Raw genomic sequence first — 27035 nt, forward strand, 5'->3', positions numbered from 1 at the left:
GAGAGCTGGGGTTGTTTTGCCTGGAGAAGAGGAGGCTGAGGGGAGACCTCATTGCTCTCTACCTGAAAGGTAGATAACTACCTGAAAGGAGGATGTAGAGAGGAGGGTGCTGGCCTCTTCTCCCAAGTGACAGGGGACAGGACAAGAGGGAATGGCCTCAAGCTCCGCCAGGGGAGGTTCAGGCTGGACATCAGGAAAAAATTTTTCACAGAAAGGGTCATTGGGCACTAGAACAGGCTGCCCAGGGAGGTGGTTGAGTCACCTTCCCTGGAGGTGTTTAAGGCACGGGTGGACGAGGTGCTAAGGGGCATGGTTTAGTGTTTGATAGGAATGGTTGGACTTGATGATCCGGGGGGTCTCTTCCAACCTGGTCACTCTATGATTCTTTATGCCAGCTTATCTTTTAACTCAACCTTGACAAAAATTTGAAATACCTGACTATGTCATATCAAACTACACCTGAATGTTGCCCAAACTGGTAAACTTAAAATACACCGTGGGATTAGGGAATTGCCCACTATGCTGTAATCCACGATGCCGCAAAGTTGGCTTGACGCAAGGTGCAATGCCCTGTCAGAAAGCTCCTCTACCTGTAAGTGGCTTATACAAAGGAAGATGGAATTACCACACCAAAGAATGAAAGGACAGATATTTTTTATATATTGAATGGTGGACATTATTTCAAGCAAACACCATTTAAAACTCTAGAGCTTTACATATACAAAAATATTTAATTTATATAGTATCCATATGACTGGAGGAGTGAGTCTTCAGTAAAATAGTAAGGTCTGTCTTTGCCATAGCAGAGCAAATCATTCTTGCTCTCAAATACTGTGTGGTTAGAGAATTTATCACATAGTTATTTCAAGGACAGCTTTAAATGGGTTTGTTGGATACTGTTAAAAGCAGCAATGAACATTAAGTTGGACCACAGCACAGTTGAAAGTTACTACAAAAAACTGATCCTGTAGTCACACTGATGGGCTTGTTCTGTATTAGCTTGGACGGTCAACAGCAATTCATCGTTTGACCCATGAGGGATCTTTGGCAATATCTGCATTTTCTGGGCCAAGGATAGCCTGCCCACGAGTGCTCTTCCCAGCTGCAAGGTACCTGCAAGAAAAAAACAAACAACAAATGAGAAGCTGCTGCACTGAATTACTGGTAACTGCCATACAAATTATAAATATTTCCATCCCTGGTAAAAGTGCTGCTTGGTCCGTACCCCTTGTTTGGTTTTACAGCATCTTTTGGGTTTTCAGTGTTTTTGCCCCCCAGTTATCACAATCCAACAGTCTCCAAAGGCATGGCCCTAACCACCAGTGGAATTCTTCAGTTTAAAGTACCATTAAATGTTATGAGCCCAAAAGAAGTAGCTCATATAGCCAGGAGCTGGACGTTTGTGTACTTGCTCTCCAGACAGTTTCTGGACCTTTCAAAAGTAAAACAATGTCCTCCATACTCAGAATGTAGGACTGAGTGGCATCTGCTAAAATGCAATAAGCAGGATATAATTAACACGTCTTTCTAGGTTACAAAAGCAAATAGTTAAAGTAGCACAAAAGGCCAATGCAAGAAGTGTAAGAACTTCATAAAGGCAACTTTAACAAACTCTTCTTCCAGTTCGGTTTTTGTTCTTTTTTTCAAGTAGACTTGAATTTTTCTAAATTCAGCACAGACGTACTTGTTTGATACATCGACCAGGTTATCTTTGTTGACAGAAAAAAGTTGTTCTCTGTGCGACTGTTTCATTTCATCTGAAATCCCATATAGAAAGTGATTCATTCCTAGAAAAAAAACAAAACCCACACACTTAATTGGTGACTGGAATTTCAGTTACAACTAAGTACATGAACAAGTGCAGAAAACCTAAAACGAGGTCCAGAAAACCTAAAACACCCTAATGTGACTCATTCTAGAGTCTGAGTACTTTCTAACAACTTTTTACCCCAACTGCATTTCATGAAACTTCTATTTTGTGGTTTATAACACCACGTTTCAAATTTGCAGTCAGTTTTAACATGTGCAGCACAGATCCCTTTAAAATTAATTAAAAAAAAACAAACAGAAAACACTGGCAGCACTGAGAGGCTGGTAAGCATATACCTTTATCTGAAGGAGCTACTGGCGCATCCACAGCAGAAAATACTGCTAGTTTAGCTTCATCAATATCTTGTTGTGTGAATTCTCCAGATTTGGCCCACTCAACAGCTTTCTCAAATGTTTTCAAGGTTGCTAACGAATTTGGGTCTCTTAGAAGAGGAAAAAAAAGTAAAATTAATTACTTCAGTCTTAACAAAATGAATACTGTAATTGCTTTGTTCTCATTTCACTGATAGTTTACTCTGCATCACAAAACATTAAACCAAATAATAAACTTGGATTAAACCAAATAATAAACTTCGTTTTTTATTTACAAAAAGAGGTTTTGTGGGGACAAGTCAGAAGGAAGACACGTTACAAACTGGACATATTTTGAATTTTAGATACATAAATGCAGCAAGTTCAGTTGCCTAAAAGTAGTTACAAGACTGTGTGCAGAGAACTGGTATTAAAAAGATGGCAAACAAGCATTGTTTACAATGTGCTACCAATTTGCTGCAACAGCTTATTAAGCTTAACTGCCACTAATATCAACATCAGTCGTAGTCATAATCTTCTCTAAGTTGTGTTTCCTGATAAGTCTGTTCCTGCTTCCTGTGAAACAGGTGCCACAGGTTGACAACTTCTGAAATACTAACCAGGAGAAGTCCTACCATGCTGAAGCTTCACAGAGAGGCAACGCTGCTCAGTTTTGGCTAGGAAACCCAACCGAGTACTGTGCTAACCGAGTACTGTGCTAAAAGGAAAACAGCAAGCCTCACTTATCACCAGGAATATTTTCTTCTGAAGCTGATGATTCCAGCCACAGTCACCAAAGCAACCTGAATATTTTCATACGCAGGACCTTAGGGAACATCATTCTACTTCCTGGTCTCAAATTCAGAATTCTTTTGAACTCCCTTTTCTAGGGCCTCCTTGACCCAGGGAGAAACAAGGGAAAGCCAGTTTTACATAAATCTGGTACCAGAACAGTAAACATCTAAGTACAGAGAGGCAATAATGGTTGCTTCCAGCAAAGACAAGTTAGGCTTTCACAAGGACAAAATCCAGAGAAAGCAAGGAGGGGTTTATTAACAAAACTGATACATCTTAAGCAACTAATCTTATCATCGGCACTGAATCACTTCCTTGTGATTCCACTTTTTTATTTCACTGGATCTTGAAAGAGATCTACAACTAAGTAAAAAAGAGATACACCTAACTGCAGTCAGTGGTATCCCTCAGATGTAAATAGGAAGGAATGAAGCGGCTGTTACCTGTAGGAATAGAAAGTGAATATGCCATTGTGACTAAGTTTAGCACCTCCACCATAAGCTCCTCCTTTCTCTCTGATTTCTCTATGTAGGAATTTAGCTGTCATCAACTGTGCAAGAATTCGAAGGCTGTAATGAGAGAAACAGCAACAACAAAGATGTTAAATGAATTGCACAACAGGAATATACCCAACTTTCTCTGAAGTTCACAGATCCCCACCTGCAATGCATTGCTGCTTGTAATCTACAACAGTTAACGACAACAATACTCTATATTTAACAGCTTAATAATGTGACATCATTAGAAGAGTGGCACTGCTTTGGAATACTTCTTGACTGTTTCCATTTATTTCACTGTAATGAAATATGAAAGCAGCCTCCTAAACTTTTGTTACATGCAACAGGATTGTCAGCTCAGACATATCCAAGTAGGCATGGCTGTTTATTCAGAATTTAGGACAGTAGCCCCTCATTAGTTAATCTCTGCATTTACTAAAACAGGGCATCTCTGGCCTTAGCCATGCAAAAGTTGCTCTGTAAAGATTCTGTGACAAATGCTACTGACTCCATTTTCTGTAGTCAGCCTAAGATTTTCCATTTTGTTTTGTGCTACGCAACATACATAGAAGCTCCCAGCTGACCGTCTTTCCCACCTTGCATAGTCTGCAGCTGTATACGGAACTGTTCGAATGCATTCCCCAATATAGCTCACTGGGAAGGGAAGAACAAAATGGGTCTTCATCTGACATGGTTTAAAAGTAGGATCCTAGGAGAAAAATGCATCATTGTCACAGTTAGCAGAGATGAGACAATTTATACATTTGAGAACCCTGGCTTTTTTGAGAACTATGAAGTTCCGCCAAATATGCAAACACACAAAAGCTGAAGCTACCACTTCACCTGCACTGCAATCACTGACATTTCACTTGTGCCCAACATTAGCAAATTAGCACACAATCACCTTGGGAAACAAAAATACATGGACACTGTACATCAGGTACTCATCCTCGCGCACCAGCTTCTCAACTGTGCGAGCCTTGTGTTACTACCAAAGAGTTTTGACTGGCATGCTTCCCCTGCCACATCTTTTCACTGAAACAACTGTTCGTGACTCTCCACTTCTCTGTCCATTGAGGGACATGGTCACCACATCATATTTCAGTTCATCTACTTCTTTTTATATATTAAAAAAAGATTCAGAAACTGAAACCCACAAAACAACGCGAACTAGTTATAAACAGCAGCAACTTTATGAATTACTGTCCAAACAGCCCTTGCAGTGAACTTAATTCTTCCTTAGAATCCCACTTATAAAGTACCAGTCCTCTTCATGCCTCCAGGCTTTCACAGCACTCGCTTCTTTGCCTCTTTCACACATATAACTGCTTGTGTGCTTACTTAAGCATTATCAGAGCCTTAATACAAACACCCCCAGTAACTTTTATGACACCATTTCAATACTCTCAGGCTTTTCTAAGTCCATTCCCTAGCCCCTCACACATCTCTGGTTGTCTGGGGCAAGAACAACAGTATATACATCACTGGTCAGCAAGCAAAACTTCTAAATAGTAAGAGAATCTGTAACAGTTTAAGATGACCCATCAGGATCAGTAGCAGCCCTGTAATACCAATACCCCCTTCCAACAATGTACTTACATTAACCAATTTCCTTGTGATTTGCAAACCAGTAAGCATCTGACTTCCCATAGGTTTAACTTCCGAAGTTTTCTACAAGAGACCCAGGCCTCATATTAAAAGAGGATTTATTGGCTTAGACCAAGAATACTACAAATGCAAATCCCATGACTCGAACCTCTTCGAAACCATTAACAGACCATGTCTTCAAAAACATAAGCAAGCTACTCAATTACCTCTTTATACTTTGATTTCTAAAGAGATGCTAAATAAATTCCCTTTCAAGAGTAATTTAACTCTGAAAGACACCCAGTTAGAGATTAAATGAGGCACAGAAAGTTTCAGACTCTTTCCTTACAGGTAGGGAACTGGGAGCTTATTTCAGTCTCATCAGAAATTAAGACAGATCTGCATATTGACAAAGCAGATCCATTATTAATTCTACCAAGCCAAGCACATTTTATGCCAATTATACTGAATACCCAGATAATGAAACAAATTCCTACACAACTGAGGAACTGCACATTATGCCCTATTTCCTTTTGGCCAACATTTTAAGTAAAGCTCAGGTTAAAAAGAAATTACATTTTCATGTGGAAGAGAAAGGAAGAATTTCTTTTTCCACATCCCATGCAAAAGCAGTACCTCAGGGCAAGGCTTGACAGCTGATCTACAGGATTACTACTGTCTATTTTACAGAGGTGAAGACAGCCTCTGTGGAAACACATAGAGCAGCATATTACAAGGCTGACTTTCACAGATTTCTTCAGATTTTTTTTGCATGAAGACAGTTCAAATGACTTTCTCCAGATTGATTTCTCGCCTTTATGTGAGATCAAGTTAACTGCATTTGATGCCGTAGTCACAAATGAAGTGATTTCTTACCTCAATCACATGGGGACGAACAGGTTTTCTCTCTTTTTTACTTCTACCTATGCCCTTTATAAATTTCTCTACTTCTTTAGATGCTTCTAATATTTGTTGAGGTGCTGCATTCACTGAACACCTGTTAAAAACATATATTAGGTCTTTAAACATGTTTTTGTGGTTTTGGACAGTCCTTTATAATTTGCACCACTCTGTCTTCCTAAACATTTTCTATTAAATCATATAATCATCCCAGGAAAAAGCACAATACTCATAATCCAAGTTGCAGTCCAATTGCTTTTCTTTTCCTTCCTGAAAAACACCTTCACACCTGAACTGTAGCAGTAGCTGCCAAACCAGTTCTGTGGAAGAGGACTACATAATTTTTACATAATACAAATGTTTCACAAATAAATGAATTTCCTCCATATTCCCTTTTTACAGGCAGACCTACCATGGTTGCGAACAGTATAGATATTTCCTTAATTTCATTCATCATTTCATGCTTTGCAAAAAATAGTTTTGCAACTCAGGTCACTTAAAAGGCCTTAGGTTTGGGAAACAAAGCATCTGACACAGAACACCCTAAAGTGCCTTTTTACTTTCTCAAATACATGCATAAAGCAGATTTCGGAACATCGATATCTTTCTTTTAGAAGAAGCAAAAAACAGAAAAAAAAAATTATTCAACTGGTACAATATACTAAAAGGGTATTTGTAATCCGAGCATTTTTAAGGGGGGAAAAAATTGCAGAATTTTGAGTCTATCTGTAAAATCTCACAGGCCATTTATACACTTTTGGTAAAAGTTACATAGGAAATTTGCTATAAGTTTCTCAAACTTGCTAAAAAAATGAACAAAATAAGCCATTACTACCACTTTGTAAGCAAGGAGAATTTAAACTAACAAAATTTTTGTAGTTTCTACACAGACTTCTTGTTTCACAAAACCCCTAATCTCCACAAAGCACACTGTGAAATGCCCATGCACAGGCCATGGCCTCTCTTTAACTAAAACATCCTTTTCTTTTTAGCTGGAACTCACCGGATGTTGTCACTATTTAATAAATACTTCTTCATGCGTGGTAGTTTGCGTAGTATTGGTTTGATATCAGACATTTCTGCTATTCTCTTCATCAGCTTCACCTGTGCAGGAAGGAAGGCAGACAGACAAAGGAATAAACCAACTGAAAGAATTAGCCAAAATAAGCACTGTAATTCCAAAGTCAAGGATATGGGCCACACTGAAGGATGCCATTAGCTTTTCACCTGATCCATCCCACCGAACATTTCTTGCAGTTCTCCTGAAGGTGTAAGGTTTTTGCTGGCTCTAATAGCAGCATATTGATGGCCACTATCTGGAATCCCATTTGACAGCTCCTGGGCAGTCTTCTTAACCAGCACTCTGAAATGTTCTTCTTCCTCAAACCGGGGACTGAAAAATAAAAACAAGCCTCTAGGTCTCATGCACAGGCACACCAGTGGAATTTATAGTACTGAATCATTCATCATCCTAGGAGCTCTTAGACTGATGGTTCTACATTTAATCCACTACAGAGTCATGCAAATGATGGAATACTTAGATTTAGAAACTCTGAATCATTCACAGATACAGTTGTAAAAAGAAATGACAAAGTAGTATTTCTAAGAGGGGGAGAGGAAAAAAACCCAAACCCAAACACATGCAAAAACACAAACAAAACCCAATATACTATACTTGTTAAATATTTCACTCCACAAATGCATCATGTCTGGCAGATTTCTATCCAAGCAGAGAGATGAAAAGAGCACACCCTGAAGGAAAAAAGAAAAACAAAACACAAAAAAACCTTCACACAAGACAACCAAAGCAGTGGCCTGAGAAATGCATAGTAACTTTTTATGAAAGTGACGCAATGATGCCAAACTAACTACACATCACAAGACCATTTAGATGCAGGCTGTGCGACAATCAGAGCAGATATGAAGAGCGATTGGTTTGTACATAAAGCAAGCCTGTCAATTTCTCCTTCTCAATACTAAGTAGCAGTTCATAAACAGAATTTCTTATTTTTCATGTAAGTACCAATAAAACTGTTCTGGGGATGCACATTTCTGCAAAAGATTCTCTGTAATTCAACTCCAGAACCCTTGGGGAACAGATCACAGCAGGAGATCTCAGCAAGCCTGAAAAAATCCTAAGTGATATTGCTAGGACTGTTAATGCCCAACACTAAGATCTAATGATCTTGGCAAACATTCCATGTCCCTGAACCACATTAAGAGTGGCATAAGCACAGTACCATCAATGTGCATGTATAACACAACATCATTCTGTCCTCTGCTCTCCACTTCAAAAATTTTTGCAGCAGTCAAAAATACGGTGACAGTATCTAGTTTAAGTATTGCCTTAAAATGGACAATCACATCAAGAACTCCCCTTAAAACAAAATACTAAGTTACTGTAATTGTCAAATATTTATCTTACACAAAAAGGCACAAGTCTTTTACACACTAAATTTTCAATACACATTGGCTGACCCTTTACCTGAAAGCCCTGACTGACCCTCAACTGCAGAGCTGTTGTTGCAAGTATAATGTCCTGGAGTTTATGATTAATTTACCTGTTCATACACATCCAGGTGTGAATCATCTGAAATTATATGTGGGCTAACAGACATCCCACCTGTTTTTAGCTCTATTTGCTGGGCTTGTTCCCTGTAATCAAGGGCTCCACATCCCAGCCTGCAAAAAAACAGCAGAGATTTATTTCAATTTTCAACGTATGTATGCCAAAGCCAGGATCCATACGCCACTTGCAAAGACTGCTTAGGCCAATACTAAATTAGCAACTAAATAATTTGGGGCATTATCAAACAAGCCTAATACTTCACACCTTATGGAATGAAAAAAACAATACACGAAGTTTTTCAGTTAAAGCATCCTGTTAATTCAAAAAGGTGCATTAAAAAGTGTGCTTTATGTACAGCCTTGCTACCCACACCCATATAGAACTACAGTAGTGACACCACATAAACTGTTATTGCCAATAAAAAGAATAGATATTCCCAGCCCAGCTGACTTGTTCTGCTTTATGCCACTCCTTCCCCTATGACAGGGTGAGTGTTCCTGTGACAAGTGCCAGACCACAAATCTAGCCAAGTGAACACTTCAATTTCTGCTAGGCTGCTTTTTCATTTGTATCAATTTTCCAATCTGTTCAGGGAACAGCTGTGTTGATGCTGGGGGACAAGGCAATATAGAGACTGATAGAGAAAAGGGGAAAGGAGTTAGCAGCTCTGTGGGGAAGACCAGTTTTGGCAGGACATCAACTCAGCAGCATTTCCCTTCCATAATAAGAACAGCTCCTGAAGTCATTAAAAGCAATATTATTTCAGTAATATGTATTACATGTTAATGCTTTAGCTTCTAAGAAAGTAAACCTCTCACTTTGTAAGGACATTGCAGAAAAGTGGCACGTAAGGCTTCAGCTCCTCAGGAAGTGTGTTTAAGCTGGAGACAGCTCTGAAATAAATCACCCCATTGGTCGGCTGAGCACAGTACTGGACAGGAATTTCATCAGCTAAGGATAAAAAAACAAAAGCAAAGAACAACCAACAACTTAAAGCACACAGAAACAAACAAATTTCTTGCAACAGCTACATATTAAGAGTTATTTTGTGTTGGCACTTCAGAGTCACTTCTTGTTTAATCTTTGCACATTGCACTGAATGCTGGACTGAAGAGCTTTTATTGTTTCTGTCTACTGTAAGGTAATGGATACCTGGACGATTTAATGAGACAGCTCTGTTGACAGATGCCACATTTTAGACTTAACATTCAAATAAAGGAACAGTAATTTGTTTCTGAACAACTCTAAAAGCTTTTCTCCCTTATTTTTTGCCTTCATCACCTCAAAAGCTGAGGGAAGAGGGTTCCCACACTGTACGTTCTTTTCTAAGCTAGGGCAATAGAATATACGCATTCAAATTTTCACTAAACCAGGTCATTTTACTACCAAAATTATACAGTACTTGACACTAGCTGGCAATTTTTGCAATAAAGTGTCTGTTCAAAATATATTACAGAACACTATTACCTGCCAGATTTTGACAGAAACATAACAAAACTGAGACCTACAATTACTTGCTTGCTATAAATCCAAGGGATAGCCACTGGCAGAGGAGGCAGAAACTTGCACTGAAGTTACGAAGAATGACTTTTTTTTTTTTCCACATGTCTCCTGTGCATCATATTCTGTAAAAAAATGTGTCAGGAGGGAAAGCAGTAAGGAAGGCTTGCTACATAAGCTGCCAGGAGTGCTGCATCCTGGATAAGTCTTTGGGAATCAGGGAGATTGCTCAAGAGCAGTGGAGCTTGCCACTAACAGACTCCTGACTGCAGGGCAGGGAGTGAGCAAGCAGGCAGCAGGGAGCTCACATTGGGAGTGCTACTGGCCAGACCTCTGGGAAGGGCAGGTAGCTGGTAGCTTGTTGGAGCGGAAAACAACCCCACATTGCCCCTCAGAGGCAATGGCAAGAAGCATCTGCAAATCCACTGCAAAGTGCCTAATGCAGAGGTGGTGGACTACAGAGAAAGCACCCTAACTATGGACAACAAATAGTGAGCACATATGCTTTGTAAAGAGTAAAAAGTAGCAACAGCTGGCCTAGCACCTAGGTAACAATTCAACAGTGCTCCTCTTTCGAGGAGAAAACAGAAGTTAGGCCAACCTGTAAGTGTTGTTTCCAGCACAGTGAATGGGATTTTGGGCTCAATGTCAGAGACTTTTAGAGCTGGGAGACAAGAGGTATCCTGAGGTTTGCTTTGAAGAGCAATTAATTCCAAACCTAGAAAGGAGAGCAGAATACCAGTTTGTTATTTTCAGCTTTTAATGAAAATGCTGTCAAAACCTACTGAGGTGATGCAGATCAGAAAAACGCAGGAGTCTGCAGATTAGAATTTTGTATCAAGAGTTCTTGCACATATTTTACTGAAATAAATGCTGCAGTTTATCACATCACAACAGCAAACAGAACACTATGACCGTAAATTCTCTTTCCAATCCCCCCTTCACATTCTGTTAGCAGTACCATGAAATTTAAACCCTCCAAGCAGTGACATCTGCCAGCCTGTCCTAACATCCAGCTCTGCAACACAGACCTTGCAGGCAAGAAGCTTCTTTCTAATCCATTCTCTCAAGTTCTTACTCTAGTGCTCTGTCAGTACACTGATGCACCTAAATTGTTGTATTTAGTTTTGCATTTCAGCCTCTTTCAGATTCTAGCTGGTCGTCTCTAAGTGCTCTCCAACTTATCTTTTTAAGTAGAAAGTCTCAGCTAATTTTCTGCCCACCTACCCACTCACCTAGTACCATCGCTTCAGAAGATTAACACCGCTTTTTGGGAGGATTTCTGCGACGTGATCACCTTTTTCACAAAACTAAATGATTGCCCAGTGTTGCCAAGTTAAGGTTATTGCCCAGAAGCTAAGCATAAAATTATTTTTATAGTTGACTTTTTAAGTAGAAAAGCTAAACAATAAAATTACAAAACGTAAGTTTATAAGAGCATTCAGCAGGTCTCGTGCTCAAAAATAAACAGCTTTAAGGTAAATGATGGAATTCATCTCATACTTAGTGCAAGTTAACAAGGAAAAAATAAGCAGATCAATATTTTAAAACAATTTCTTTTCTTCTGTCCTCCTGGAGACGTTGATCATTTTATTTCTGAGTGTTAAAACTAATGGAATATATCATTCATACACTGTAGTGTAAACACTACACAGCACAGCCCCAGAACACACGTACACAAACTTCCAACAAAAAAAATCATCCCTTTTAGAGCAAATGCAGGAACGTGTATGTGAATTTAAGATATTCTATAGAACACCAACTAAAAAACTCACTATGTTTAAGCAGTTACCCAAATAAAAATATGGAAAAGCATGTTAACCTTTTTCAAAGATTTGGGTTTTTTCTTCTGCAGAAAGAGTATTGACCTTTTTTTCCAGCTTTTCTGCCTCCAGTTTTGTTTGTTTATCGTGGTAATCCTCCTCTGGAATCATTGACAGAGTCAATCTATGTGGATTATCCTGCAGAAATATATCCCAAAAGAAAGCATTATTAAATTTGAGGGAAACTTCCTCCTGTTTTGCCTAAGCTAACTGATTCATCAATAGCAGATAAAAACAGCCTATGGATCATTTGGCTTGTGTATTATCAAAAGTATCACAAACAAGCAATTTAATCTCTTTGCTTCATAAAAAACAGTCTGCTGCAAGGGTGGGAAAGAGAGGCAGCTTACCACAAGAACAAGCACGAACAATCTTCTGTGAAATTTTAGCATGGAGTCAGAATCCCTTAGCAAGCACAGTACTCATTAGCGCAATTAAATCAAGGTTAAACAACTGTACATAATGCTACAGACCAGCATGCCGCAAGTTTTATCTGGAGAATGTTCTAAGATGGGGAACGTTGTTAAATGGAGTAAGGTTTCATTAAATGCCTCTTTCAACCTGCCCAAGCTTGAGTGCACAGAGATCCCATATGATGTAAAACGTGCATGTCTTGTCCTGCTCAGGAATGCTTTACATCAACCTTGCTGCCAGAGAACGCGTGCATTATGCAAGTGTCAAATGCTGTTGAATTTCTCTTTGTCTATACCAGACTGTGGAATTTTATTAACAAAATTACTCAAGCAGTTTCCATTTTATGTAATAATGGGAGGCTATTTAAAAAAATAGTGACCTCAAACACTGCCCATTTCAAAGCAGGAGCGAAACAGCAACATCTGTCACTAACAGACACTGCCAATAATTTGGGACAGCATAATCGGATTCTGGTTTATGAGTTTGCCTCCCCCGTGCTTATGTGGAAACACTATGGAAACCTGATTGACTATAGAGTTGAAGAGGGAAATGAAAAATTAACCAGACATATCAAAATGGACAGGTTGAACAGCATTCCCTCCCTTTTTCCTAGCCTTCCCACTACATTAATCTCCAGGCATGATGTACAACAGTACAGAATCTTCTGATACAACAGCATCCAACTACTGTCATAACTTCCTACTGAGTCATGTTTCTGCCTTGGCCCGCTCAGCAGAACTGCACAGGAAAGGACATTCTCAAATATACTGCACCTGCAGTACTTCTTTACAAAAGCAAAGCTTTAACAGTTTCCTGCTACTACTTCCAGACACTAACAATGCCTTTAGTAAAACAGATTTCAATCAATGCCACTGTCTTTTGTTGCTTTCAAGTATACAAAACCCAGCATTTACTCACTATGAAATCAGGGTAGCAGTTACCTATAATAGGTCTGCCCTTCAAAGCAACTTGAACAATTTTAGGGGAAAAAACACATACAAAACCAAAAATCCACCAATAAAACAAACAAAATAAAACAACCCCAAAAAAACAAGAATAGTTTTGCAGTGCTATCACTGGATTTTTTTCTTTATGGCATTAGCTAATTCAGGGCTTCAGAACTATTCCATGTTATAATGCCTTTATCAGTTTTAATTCTTTAAGAACCCCCCTAGAATATAGACAGAGGAAAACAGGGGAAAAAAAAAAAAAGGCAGAAAGTAATTAACACTGACAGCAAAATTCAGAAAGCAGTTCAGTGAACCTGAGGAATAACAGAACAATCTTACTTATAAGCAAAGTCTTGTCAAGGATAAAGACAGATATCTTGTTGTGTCAGTACTAAGGAACACATAACTAGGTCTATAATTCTCTGTTCGCGTATGAGCTTCTCATTAGGAAACACCCATGTGCCCTTCTATAGCACCAGATGTGACAGTTCAGTTGTTCACTCATGTTCTAGTATGTGTGTTTCCAAGTGTCCAACCGGATAATTTTTCCCATTTTGAAAAATTTTCACTTCAATCATTTAAAATTAAAACGCTTCACTCAAAACAGCTGCTTTTCATCTACACCTAAAAATAGGAAATATGGTTACAAAATATAAGGCTTCAGTTCAATTTGATGTACAAAACTGTGATTTAAGAATTAACACCACAGATATTTTCCTGCAAGTTTTCCTACCTTAAAATACATTTTAACTTTTTCCTGAAGAAACGTGGGATTTTCTTTAAGGCATTGCCTGAAGCGAGAGACTTTATCTGCAATCTTCAGGAGCTCCACTGGATCACCATCTTGATTCCAACAGGAGGCTATATACTGAAAAAATAACCAGGTAAGTAGGACAATCCATTTGCATTTCTGTAACTGACAGCATCTGGTTCCAAAACCACTTTACCATTTACATTTGAATACGGAACACATAATGAGTAGTTTTAATATATTTGGATGGGGACAAAAAGCTGAAATATTTGTTCAGATTAAAGGACTATTCCATCAACACCTGTCCTCCATTCTCTCCTCTAATTTTATCATACCAAAATATCTCTCCATCCTGGTTTTGTTTTTTCTTAAATAGTACATAAGTTGTACTATTTCATTTGGTTTTTGTTTCGTTTTGTTTTTTTTTTAATACTACATAAATATTATAGTCTACCCATTTATTCTATCAGTCAGATGAAATGATTTATAATAAGGTAACTCAAACATTTAAAATGGATGGGACTTTAGAGAACAAAGATACTAAGTAACCAGAAATATCCCCAGGTTATTTCTTTAGGGAGGACTTTTATTCTAGTTTTATTCTCTAGTTTGAGACTATTGTTTGCTAACATAACTAACAAAAGTTCTTCAAATACACCCCAGGGCAAGATATCTAAACGTTCTCAATTTTCTGCTCTGTGTGAATAGGGGAAAAAAAATAATGCAAACAAAATAAAAAAAAAATCCCAAGATATTTGAAAGAAAAAGCCCTTAAAAGTACATAGAAAACAAATGCACCGGAACTATCAAAACCACCTCCTCTTCTCTTCTCTCTTTAATAAACAAGTATCAAAACCCTTCCAGGCTTTTTCAGTAATATTTACTATTTTCTATTCTGTGGAAAGTCTCTAATGTGTTTTAAAGAACATTATTCTTCTGGAATATGCTTGAGTTAATTCTCTTGAAATAAAAAGTCGCTCCTTATTTGAGGTTTCAATTGGGTCATTAAAACAACTCAGCGCTGATTCTCAGTAAACAACCTAAAAGTCTAACTATATACCCAAGAGTGTTGTCCACATTCTTCTTGAACATTCACAGGCTTGGGGCCATGACCACTTCCTTGGCATCATGGTTTAACCCTGTCTAGCAGCTCATCCCCACACAGCTACTTGCTCACTCCCATCCAGGACTATAGCATACTAGGCGCAAAAACCACATTTGACCTTGTTAAATTTCATACAGCTTGTGACTGCCCAGCACTCCTATCTATCAAGACCTCTCTGTAAGGTCTCTTTATCCTCAAGGGAATCAACAGCTCCTCCTAATTTACTACCTTCAGCAAATTTACTTAATTTGCACTCACCTACTGTGTCCCAGTCATACATAAAAACATTGAAGAGCACTGGCACCAAAACTGAGACCTGGGGAGCACAACTACCGACTGGCCTCCAGCCAGGTGTTACCCCTTTTACTAAAAGGCTTTGAGCTCCACCTTTCAGCCTATGGTTTGCGTATTTTACTGTGTTTTAAATAAATATACAGAGGAAAGTCCTAACTGCAAATCTGGCACTGCACTGGAATACAGTACAGCAGTCAGAGAGTCCTTACAATGACATTTAAAATTAGAGAGGCTGTCATCTGTGACATCCAATGTGGCTTTACAAAAGGCAAACTGTGCCTAATCTAGTGGAATTCTACAAATGAAAAGACTGCAGCAGGGGATAACAGAAGAGAAACTAATGTCATCTATCTTGACTTCTGTAAGACCTTGACACAGTTCCACACAAAATCCTCGTTGCCAACTTGGAGAGACAGAGGTTTGGTGGATGGACTATTTCACAGATAAGGACCTGTCTGGTTAGATGCATCCAAACAGTTGCGATCACTGGCTCAATGTCCAAACAGAGATCAGTAACAAGTAGTGTCTCTCCTCCAAGGGTCCATATTGGGAGCAATACTGTTTAATACCTTTATTAATGACATAATGGGATTGAGTGAGCTCTCAGCAAGTTTGCAGATGACAGCAAGCTGACCAGTGCAGTTGATATGCTTGAGGGAAGGGATGTCATCCAGAGGGACCAAAAAACAGGCTTGAGGAGCTGACGCACATGAATCTTGTAAAGTTCAACAAGATCAAGTGCAACGTCCTGCATGTGGCCTGAGGCTATGATAAGTAATCACTACAAGTCAGGTAACAAATAGTTTGAAAGTAGCTCTGCAGAGAAGGGCTTAAGGATATTGGTTTATGAAAAATTGGATATGAGGCCAGTGTGCACCTGCAGCTCTGAAAACCAACCATAGCCTGGGCTGCATCAAAAGAAGTGTGGCCAGCTGCCTGAGGGAGATGATTCTGCCCCTATACTCTGCTCTCATGAAACCCCACCTGGAGTTGTGCATCCAGCTCTGGAGCCCTCACTACAGAAAAGATATGGACCTGTTGGAGAGGGCAATGATCAGTGAGAAAGCTGAAAGAGTTAGTGTTATGCAGCCTGAAGAACCAAAGAGCCTGGGGAGACCTTACTGCAGCCTTTCAATATAAGAGGGGGGCTTATAGGAAAGATGGAGAGACACTTTTTACCAAGAACTGTGCTGACAGGACATGGGACAATGGTTTTAAAGTGGGCAATTTAGATTTCACATAAGGAAGGTATTCAAATTACAATGACAGTAGTAAGGCACTGGAAGAGGTTGCCCAAAGAAATTGTGGATACTCCATCATTGGAAGTATTCAAGGTCAGGTTGGATGGAACTTTGAACAACCTGATCTAGTGAAAGATGTCCCTGCCTACAGCAGGGAGGCTGGAACTACATGATCTTTAAAGGCCTCTCCCAATCTAACCCATTCTATAACTCTATGATTACTTTATTTATAACTAAGTCCTTTTCAAGTCTTTTTCAAGATTAACGTCTTAAACATGACCTCAGGGAAACAGACTGAAATATAATCCTCCTCTACGGGACTACTAAGACCAAATGCTGCATGACTGATCTGTAAAAGCAAGAACTGTTTAAGAGCTTTCAGTTATAGAATTAAGTCCAAATAGTTGAATCAACTTCAAGACTTAAGTGTTGAAAAGATAAAGTATACACTTTATTTCATATTGTAAATATTTCATCAGACAATTATTCACACAATCTGAAGCCATGCTAGGTAAGCACTGGCTATGAAAGTCAGGCACATTTTGCCAGACCCACTATGAAACCTGACAGGCAATAAAATATGCACAATTTGTCTGTTTCACTGTACAATACCACGACTTGGAGCAGCTCTTGATTGTACTCTCTCATTTTTTGCATATCAAAGGAATGAACTCCTGTTCATGCTGAAGAAGATACAACACTTGAGAGGCAGAAAGTAAAAACTGCTAAGGAACTGAAAATGCTGCAGAGCAAATAAAAAAAAAGACAAAAAAAAAGAAGAAGAGGATATTGGAGGAGAATGTTCTGCTGTGGAACATGGTTTCCAGAACAGCTTTGTATCAAAATTTTGATACTCTTTCCGTGTCAAAATTCGAGGCCAAAAATTGAATTAGCGTACATTTTCACTTGTGATTCTGGAAATTAAATTACAGAAGTAATTAAACCCTAAGTTGCATAGAAAAACAGTCCCTCTACTAGATTTTTAAAAAATACATAGGCTTCTAGCCAAAAGATACAGTTCCAAGAAAGACATGCCATACTGGCTCTTACAGAAGTAAACATTGCTTCTGCAATTAAATCTATTATTCAGGCAAAGATAACAGGCTCGCTGCCATTTTACACATCGAGAGCCTACAAAATGACCCCATATTTTGCAAAGCCATAGACAGCAGATTTCTCATCCTTTCCTAAAAGGACATCGTACACGGGCACACCACACAGACTTACAGATGTCAGGGCAAGTCCAAAACTTGTAGACTGATGCTTCAGCTGGATTTCAATTTTGTGAAGTAGAGCTTCAATCCTGTCTTCCTCAAATCCTTTCCTTTGGGAAGGGTTTTTGAGAAAAGGAAATGATATCCATTAACACTAATCACTTTAAGTGAAGTTACAAAAATGAATTATAACATCGATAAAGAAAGCATTACAACACAGTGTCTTCCACACTGAATTAAAATGGATATGAAATAATCTTATCATGCTGTGTCATTTAGTGAAACTGCACTAATATCATTAAACTCCTGAAGGTTATGCTGATGAATATGCTGCAATAGAGGAAGTAGCAGACAGAAGTTTTAAGAGTATTGAACAATATTATTGCCTCTTTGGTGCATTTATTTTAATATAAATATTTTAAGGCACATTTTATATATATGCCTGTATTATTGTATGCCTATAGAATACTATACTATATCTAATTGTAAAAGACTGTATGAAAGAACTAAGTCTTCTCAGAAATTTAACATTACTCACGCAATAACTTCATCAATAGTTCTAGCAATTATCTGTTTCACAGTATCAATGTCTCTTTCAGCAATACCCTGTAGTCCCACACTGAAATAAGCTTCTCTAGTTGAGCCATTAAACCTAGAATAAAACATATTCAACTCAGTGACGAGTACTAGAACTTCAATATTAAACCTGTCAGCAATGGCAGGAGGAGGAAAACACCCATTATTTCCACATACACACACATAGGATTTTAAAAGCTAGACAGAAAGAAAAATATTACCAGAGGTTAGAAATGGAACTTAAAGGCACTTTTTGTTAAATTTCAGTAGTAGTGGTGCACTGTTAAGAAAGCATATGGCATATGGTATTACAGATAGAAAAACAGTTACAGAAAAATTGGTCTTTTCTGCTTATCCTCCTATTCATCTGTAAGTTTTTTGAGATAAAGAAGTCTCTTTTTCCAAGGTGAAAATTTTAGCTCCTCTAACACCAAACACAAACATTCTACCAAAGCAGGTAAGTGGAACGGTATTTTTAAGTCTGTACTTGAAGCTCTCTATAACTACCTGAAAGGAGGTTGTAGAGAGGAGGGTGCTGGCCTCTTCTCCCAAGTGACAGGGGACAGGACAAGAGGGAATGGCCTCAAGCTCTGCCAGGGGAGATTTAGGCTGGACATTAGGAAAAAATTTTTCACAGAAAGGGTCATTGGGCACTGGAACAGGCTGCCCAGGGAGGTGGTTGAGTCACCTTCCCTGGAGGTGTTTAAGGCACGGGTGGACGAGGTGCTAAGGGGCATGGTTTAGTGTTTGACAGGAATGGTTGGACTCGATGATCCGGTGGGTCTCTTCCAACCTGGTTATTCTATGATTCTATGAAAGTAAGTCACTAAGGCAAATTAAAGCCAACTCAGTGTACATTTCAACACCATAATATTATAATCAACATGAAAAAGTCTCAGCTGACAAAACATTCAACAACTGAATCACTACTTCAGTGTCTACACGCTCTGTGATATTAAGATGTCCGCATGACACTGGTATGCACGACAGGACTCGCAGAAAGCTTGTGACTTCACACAGAGACAGTTCAAGCCAGGCAGAGTACCTTTAGACATTAAAATTCATAGATGAGTATATTAAGGTTTCCCGCTTAAATACGCGAGTCAGTCAGTGGAGACAAAAGGTATGATTTTTGTCATCCTCAAGTCTAAAATCAGCCCTGGAAGTGCTTCCTTCTTTCTGTTGACAATAAAGGCAAACTACGGCAAGTAGCTGAATCCACAGTGAGAAGAAGAGAATCCACTTACCCTTAATCTGCAGTGCAGAGCCAGTTCAGAAGACTGGCTGCAAGAGCTACAGTTCCAGTAATTAAGCATTGGCAGAAATACTCTTTTGTACTGTGGCAATGGCAAGTTAAAGGCACCTAACCGCACATTTGTGCCACACCTACTCACTACTAAATCACAGAGCTAAGGCAGAAAAAGCAAAGGTAGCATAGTACAGAGAAGAGCTAGCAAACTCTTCTGAGTATCAGTACAAGGCCAAGATGAAAAACCTAGGTGAAGTGGGACAATGAAGGTATACTACATTTTTATATACCCATTTTTCATGCTGATAAGCTTTAAAGAGGACAACTTTGTTTAAACTAACATAGCTTCAACTGAGTTATTTTAATGAGCCAAATATTACGCTTGAGACTGCTTTATGGATCATCAGTAAAATATTTTCATGGTAAAATAAAATGATTCTGGTGTAAATTGCCTGTACGAGAGATGACTTCTCCTAACTTAACAGTGGTTTGTCACTTTTCTAATATTGCTTATAGGGATGAAATGTAAATTGCAATACTTACCCAACATCAGGAGAAAAATCTGTACCAACACCAGACTCAATTAAGGCTTTGTAAAAAGGAGAGTTCGGCCCATCGACCAACAGTGACGACAACAGGCTTAGTGTGAATGCTTCAAAAGTATCTGTAATACTGAAAAAAATTACTAGTTTGTAAAAAACATCAAGTTATGAATATGTGACACCCGGCATCACTGAGTTCATTTCAGAAAAACAACTGTTACAAAACAGTGCAGAAGGGGCAAAGGAGAAATAATTGCCAGTTACAAATATTGCACTAAATCTTAGGGAACTAAAGAGAGTTCTGCACCTTACACTTACGAGAATCAGCAGCAAAGCAATTTAAATTAAGCTGCAAGGGTAGACAAAGTTAGTTGCAGGGTCATAAAGAAATTCTTGCAGATGGCAAGAAACTGAAAGACACTAAGTCAGCATTTCCAAAAGTCTAATCCGCTGAACAGTTCTGTAACAGCTGATGTTACTTAACGTTTATCTGCTAAAGAAAAAGACAAGAAAAATTCTGCCTAGTAATGAAACTTTCATTTACTAAGGGAAGATTTTACTATGTTTCCCATGACATTATTTAACTTAAGATGGCATTTATGAAACAGGAACAGGAGACATGAAATTATGCCTGTATCTTGTGTAAGGCTCTAAAATGAGCCTTTGATTTAGAATTTCATTCTGATACACTTACTCTGTCAACAAATAGCTGATGCTGACAGTTGTCTGCTTGGAAGGATCGGCAGCAAACGTGTCTAAGCCACATTTTACACTGTGTTCCCTCTGTAAAGTATAATGAATATGTTTGAGACAGACTAGACTCAGAGGAGAAGTTACAAAGAATTACTGCTTACACCTTTATAGCATCTTCCTTCCAAAGATTTCAAATAATTTTACAGATACTCATGAGTAAGATCAATATTCATAACTACACAAACAACAGATATCGTGAAAGAGACAAGCCATATCTCAGTTTTTACAAGTGGAGAAACAGATGAATTCATAAAAAACATCCAGCCATAATTAACTGAGGTGGGTTTCAAAGAAACACTTAGGATTCTGGACAAGCCAGGGAGAAAAGGAGGAACAGAAAAAGGAAAAAGTTATTTTTGACATCAATGTTTAAAGCTTAGGTATCATTAGACGGCATATTTCCTGACACTTAAGTATCAGCATTTGTATAATAAGCTCTAAATGCTTTCCATTAATAAATGCTTCAGTGCTCCAAGTGCTGAGGAACTTGAAAACTGGAAATTAAAATAAACAACTGTCCGCAATCATAAAAACTAAAAAACAAATGTAGTTTTTCCCTTACTTTAACCAAAAATAGAAATACTTAATCTCATTTGCACACAAACACACTTCTAGGCAAAGTAACTCCAGCAGGTCAGGCCAGAATGCTAACCTACTGTATTCCAAGATCCAACATGCACTGTTTCTGTTTGTTTGTTTGTTTTTTTACTTACAGGCTTTTCCCAGAGTTTCTGTTTCGGGATGTCAGTATTTGATTCAATTCTTTCAAATTTTATCAATGCTTCCTCGTGTATTTGTTTCAAATGTTGCTCCAGTGGAAAATTACCATACGTGAAAAACCTGCATTTCATATGAAACATTTGGGTTAAGCATCAGATTTTACATGAAATTTACAGTAACAGCTTTTATTACATTCTGAATTTCATGCATTTTCCAGTGATTCAGTCATACCTAGAATGGAACATGCTTTGCAAAACCCCTAGTTTGCAAAACTACCAGTTTGCCACACAAAACGCGCAAATCTCCTGGTAAAATTTCTTATTATTGAGCTTCTACTTAATGCTTTGAAAGCCACAAAAAAACCTAAAATTCACTTAGCTGCAGCAATTTACAATGTCCCAAGAAAAAATATTAGCAATTGAAGCCAGACCAAATTCTTATGGTCTTCACACATGATGTATGAAATACAATGATCTATGTCTCAAATGATCTATAAAAAATGGCTGGCTTCTGCGGGTCCATCTACGAAGCACCCTCCCATACCTACAGAAAACCCTACAGACTTCCACTGGGTTATATATGAGCACAAGTTATGTCTCAGGTAAACATTATTTCCTGATTAAAATCTAATCACAGGTACAGCAGAATACTTGGGATGATGTGAAAAACAAAGGATGATAAATTCACTGTCATGACACAAGCTTATGTTTAATAAGTGAATTAATCAGACTAGTGCATTGACCACAAAATTGGAACAGCAAAACCAACAGTGCTATAGATTTTCCTATGTATCTCTTTCAAATTGACTTCTAGCTTAAATACCATATAAGCACCAACAGAATTACTATCTGAAGCAAATTAATATCCATTATTTAGAACCTTCTTCAGAAGCAAATGAACAGCTATTAATTTGTAACTTATTTTTATAACTTTTAATCTGGTTTGCCTTCAAGGAAGATAAGAACCCCTACATTCATCTGCACTAGGATAATAGAAGCATAATTCCTTAACATTACCAGTAAATACTTAGTATGTTCCATCTCCCCTCAAGACATTTCAGTTCAAAGTGAAACATGTAAACAAAAACCCCTCCCCACAAAACCCTCATAATCAAGCAAGGAGATGTACTCTAGAAAATCACTCCTTCAGTAACCTATGCTTCCAACCGACCCTTCACTTCTCTCCCTAGAGCAAATTCCTTGCTTCAGGGCTGTCCTAGCTGCTGGAGGGCATAGCTTATCTAAGCTGCTGGCCAGATGAATGGCAACACTGTAGCTGGTTTTCCCTCACAAAAATATGAGCACAGAGCTAACACACTACATAACCTAGTCAGTTAAGACACAAATTTCAGATACCTGGAATTGCTTGGATGATAATGTGTGGCATGGAACTGTTTAAGTTGCTCCCATGTAAGATCAGGAATACATAATGGATCTCCACCAGATATTACACCATAAGTGTGATCAGGAAGGATTTTACTCTGCAAGTGCTGTGCAAATATCCTCTCATTATCTGTCTTGAGAGGAGAACACCATAATTCAGTAAAAGTCATCAAAATACATTTTAAAAAGAAAAGGTGATCAATAAGAATTCAGAGCTCTAACTTACACAAGAACTCCTCCTCACACAAACATCTCGTTCTGTAGTCCCAGGTACTGATAAAACTAGCTATGTTAGCACGTCAATTTAAAAGAAAACTACAATAAAGTCCATTAGCAAGATCCTCTTTTATATGTAAAGAAACTTTCAACAGCCAAAATTTAAGAATAAACATGTAACAGATTGCTGATTTTACCTAGGACGTAAATTTCACAAAGGAGGAATGGGAATCTTTGGTGTGACACCACTGATAACCTGCAGCTTAAGCCACTCACCCGCATTCAAGATCTTAAAACTAAAATTCACAAAACTTACAAATGCTCCTTTCATTTCGTTAAAAACAACTCCTTTGAAGACTAGAGGTGTCTGAGGATCAGTTGGGTCCTCATGCTCTAACCTCCAACCTTCTTGCCTGAAAAAAATAGAAATAGAAAATGTTGCAATTTTGAGGGGTCTAGGTCTGTTTTGTTGGGTTTTTTTTAGTTTAAGGTTTGCATGCATCTCAAGCTGGCCAGATCTTACCAGAAATCTAGTTGCCGCAAACATGGAAAGAAAACTGCATCCAAGTACACTGACAGGAGATTTTGAAAATCCTTGGGATTTTGTGTTGAAAATGGATAGAGTGTGTAATCACTGGCTGCACATAAACAAACAAAATTATCAGAATTTCAGAAAGTCTGAAATACACTTTGCCGTCATTTATTTTTAATCTCTCCTCTACAGAAATAACTGGAAGAGAAAAAACTTACTAAATGATACATATTTTTCCTGAGGAATCTACAGAAGATTAATGGTGCAAACATGTCATCATGAAAACTTTGCTTTTGCCATACATATAAATAATTAAATGCATTGTTGTATACTATGAAGTCTAGCTCTATAACTCTATAACTGCTAAATGAACAAGATCTGTTTTGTTGCCTTGCCTTGTTAGTGTTATACTCTCTCACACTTAATAATGGCTCTCTAAAGGGAAATAAAGGAGAGCTGATGGACAGCTCTACTGCAATAAAATCTCATGCATTTTAAGTGGTATTATATACTTTGGGCTCACCTGTGAAAGCATTCATGAAAGTGGAGAGGGATCTATTTAACATTTTAAAGAATGGATCTCTGCAAGGATACTTCTGAGAACCACATAACACTGTGTGCTCAAGGATATGTGGGACCCCAGTGCTGTCCATTGGAGTAGTTCGGAATTGTACACTGCAAGAGAGCACAGACAGGAATGCAGTTATCTGTGATGAGAAGTCCACCCAACCTCCTATCTGCAGCTGAGGCTTATGGGAACTGCCTAGTAACTAACACAGCACTCAGTAGGATGCAGTTATTGAGTTCTTAATACTCCCAAGTTGAGCATTCAGCCACCTCTTCTGGAAGATGTACAATCTCTGCACTTTCGGAGGGGATACAGAAGTTCTCAGTACATAATCAAACTCATTTCTTTTTCAGCCAAAAGGCTTAGGAAAAAAACAACAAACATGTAATGTTACAGAAAAAAGAACTGTTTTACATCTTGCATGTGTAAGCCAGTTTATTGTAAAGTCCAGTTCTCAGCTCACCAATACAGAAAAGAAGGTAATAAAATTGCAGTAGTTTAGTGGATGGCCATAAAGAGTACTGGAGCCACGCCCTGTGAAGAGAGATTGAGGAAACTGGGCTTCTTTAGCCTGGAGAAGGCAAGGCATCAGGGGGCTCAATGGCCCTCAAAGAGAGGCAAACACTGGGAACAGTTTGCCTGGAAAGGTTGCAAAATCTCCATCTCTGGAAGTTTTAAAAACACACTTGGAACCACACCTGCTGAGCCTGCTTTGAGCAGCAGACCTAACAGCCTTCATCACATTTGTTCAAACCTGAAAAACCCTATGAAGTTCCACAAAGGATGTACTACTCTTTTTATGATCACAGAAAAAACCAGTTGTGAAGCTGGACTACAATTTAGAAGCCAAAAACGTGATGGAATGTGATATATATATATATATATAAAAATGTCTTACCTGAACAGATTATTGGAGTCCTCCCGAGCCACATGTAAGTACCTGGCTCCTGTACTGTCATGATTAAGCTTTACAGCAGTCAGAAACAGCTCAGGAACAGCTGTCACCTGCATTGGAAGAAAACATCTGCATGACAGTGTGACTGCAACTAGGTAAAAAAACCAAACTATTGGACGATATAGCAATGATACTGTATGTAACACTACCATATACAACATGTATTATATATAATACATACATTCTTGTTCCTATGGTTTGGGGTGGGGAGGGAGCACGTAAATAGAAAATAAAGTTTTAAAAACAATTAAAACCAAAGAATTATACCCTTCTGGTACAGATATTAGGATGAGAAATACAAAGAAAAAAATACATTTATTCAAATACCAGTGGTTAGAGCAGCAAAAGAAAACCCAAGGAACCCAGTTTTTCCACTAGCTTTGTTGTATTTGATTCTAACTATGCTGTTCTAACTCTATGGTATTCCATTCCACCACTACTCTACTCTTACCACTTTGCCACTAGCAATTACTTTTTGCAAATTACCTTTGTCCTCTGCTTCTGCTTTTTTTCTTTGAAAAAGCAAAGAAAAATTTTATGTATTATTACCATTCCAGGTTCTCAAGAGAAGTATTAACATCAGCTTAGGAGACAAAATATTACTTGAATGCATTTCCTAAACGCAGACAGTGAAGTTCATTTATTTGCCAGGGCTTTTAGAAGGCTACACTGAACACTCCACATCTGCAGCTGACACATAAACTCCCGGGGTGCGTTACTTACTCCAGAAGAGTTAGCGCCCTATATGCGTTCACATTACAAGCACAGTTTGGTTGTAGAGGAATAAATACCGTATCATTTTTTAACTAACAACCCAAAGCATCTACGTGTTTTCCAGCCAAGCGAAAAATCTGCCTGCACGACCACAGAGGGAGCGCAAGCGAGGGGCGACACTCACCTGTTTTACAGTGAACCCGTGGATCTGCTCTCCCACCCGGTACTGCAGCGCTCTCTCGTTCGCGGAAACGCTCTTCCACCTCCACGACTTCCGATTCGAAACCCTGCAATAACACTACCCTTCAGATCCAAGCCGCTCCCCCGACAGGGAACGAGACCCCGGTTCTCCATCCCCGGGACACGGGGCCTCCGGGAACGACGGAGCCCTCGGGCCCCGCCGGGAACGCGGCCTCTCCTGCGGCGGCACCGGAGAGGGCGAAGGGGGGCGAGGGGGAGAAAGAGGCCGGGGGGGAGGCAAGGGGGGCGGGAGCGCAAAGCGGGCAGGAGCCGGAGGAGGGTAGCAAAGGGGGCAGAAGCTGAGGAGGGGTAGGGAAAGGGGGCAGGAGCCGGGGGGGAGGGGGCAAAGGGGGCAGGAGCCCGGGGTGGGGGGGGACAAGGGGAGCGGGTGCCGGAGGAGAGGGGCAAAGACGCCGCCAGGGCAAAGGGGCCATACCCGTACCCCCCAACCCGCCCTCACCGGCCGCGGCTCAAGAGCCCCCCGGCCGCCCGGTAGCGGCCCCACATGGCTCCGCTCCTCAGCAGCCGGACGGGCCGCAGGGCCGAGAGTGCGCAAGCGCCGCGGCCCCGCCCGCAGTGGAGGCGGCGGGAGGCCCCGCCCCAGGCCCCGCCCCCAGAGGAAGCGGTCCGAGGTCCCCCCGCCCTCCGTGTCCGCCTCCCGCGTTCCCGGGGGAGACCTTAAAGATCGTCGTTTCCACCCCCGTGCCGCGGACAGGGGTGGTTCCCAATGGGTGACGGTGCTCAAAGGCTCCAGCCTGGCCTTGAACACCGAGGATGGGGCAGCCACAACTTCTCTGGGCAGCCGGTACCTTCACAGTAAAAAGTTT

At 39.4% G+C, this 27035-nt stretch overlaps 1 protein-coding gene across 2 annotated transcripts; it reads right to left on the minus strand.

Moving 5' to 3' along the window:
* Positions 1-637: 637 nt before the first annotated feature.
* PITRM1 (pitrilysin metallopeptidase 1) lies at positions 638-26763 on the minus strand. Of its 2 annotated transcripts, XM_069859337.1 has the most exons (27): positions 26669-26748; positions 26153-26255; positions 25198-25304; positions 24255-24406; positions 23723-23837; positions 23516-23612; positions 22957-23117; positions 21595-21721; positions 20823-20911; positions 20130-20258; positions 18300-18413; positions 17775-17871; positions 13890-14024; positions 11792-11930; positions 10571-10687; positions 9288-9420; positions 8462-8582; positions 7576-7652; positions 7128-7293; positions 6904-7004; positions 5877-5997; positions 5013-5084; positions 4010-4122; positions 3360-3485; positions 2107-2252; positions 1685-1787; positions 638-1113 (listed from the first exon to the last, which is right to left on the minus strand). In XM_069859337.1, the coding sequence occupies exons 1-27, from the start codon at positions 26713-26715 to the stop codon at positions 1020-1022; spliced, it is 3102 nt and encodes a 1033-aa protein (XP_069715438.1). In that variant the 5' UTR covers positions 26716-26748; the 3' UTR covers positions 638-1019. The 2 variants fall into 2 exon arrangements, with proteins under 2 accessions (XP_069715438.1, XP_069715439.1); XM_069859338.1 differs by lacking the exon at positions 26153-26255 and having other exon boundaries at positions 26669-26763.
* Positions 26764-27035: the final 272 nt, after the last annotated feature.

This window comes from Phaenicophaeus curvirostris, chromosome 6 (genome assembly GCF_032191515.1).
Source record: "Phaenicophaeus curvirostris isolate KB17595 chromosome 6, BPBGC_Pcur_1.0, whole genome shotgun sequence".
Classification (NCBI taxonomy): domain Eukaryota; kingdom Metazoa; phylum Chordata; class Aves; order Cuculiformes; family Cuculidae; genus Phaenicophaeus; species Phaenicophaeus curvirostris.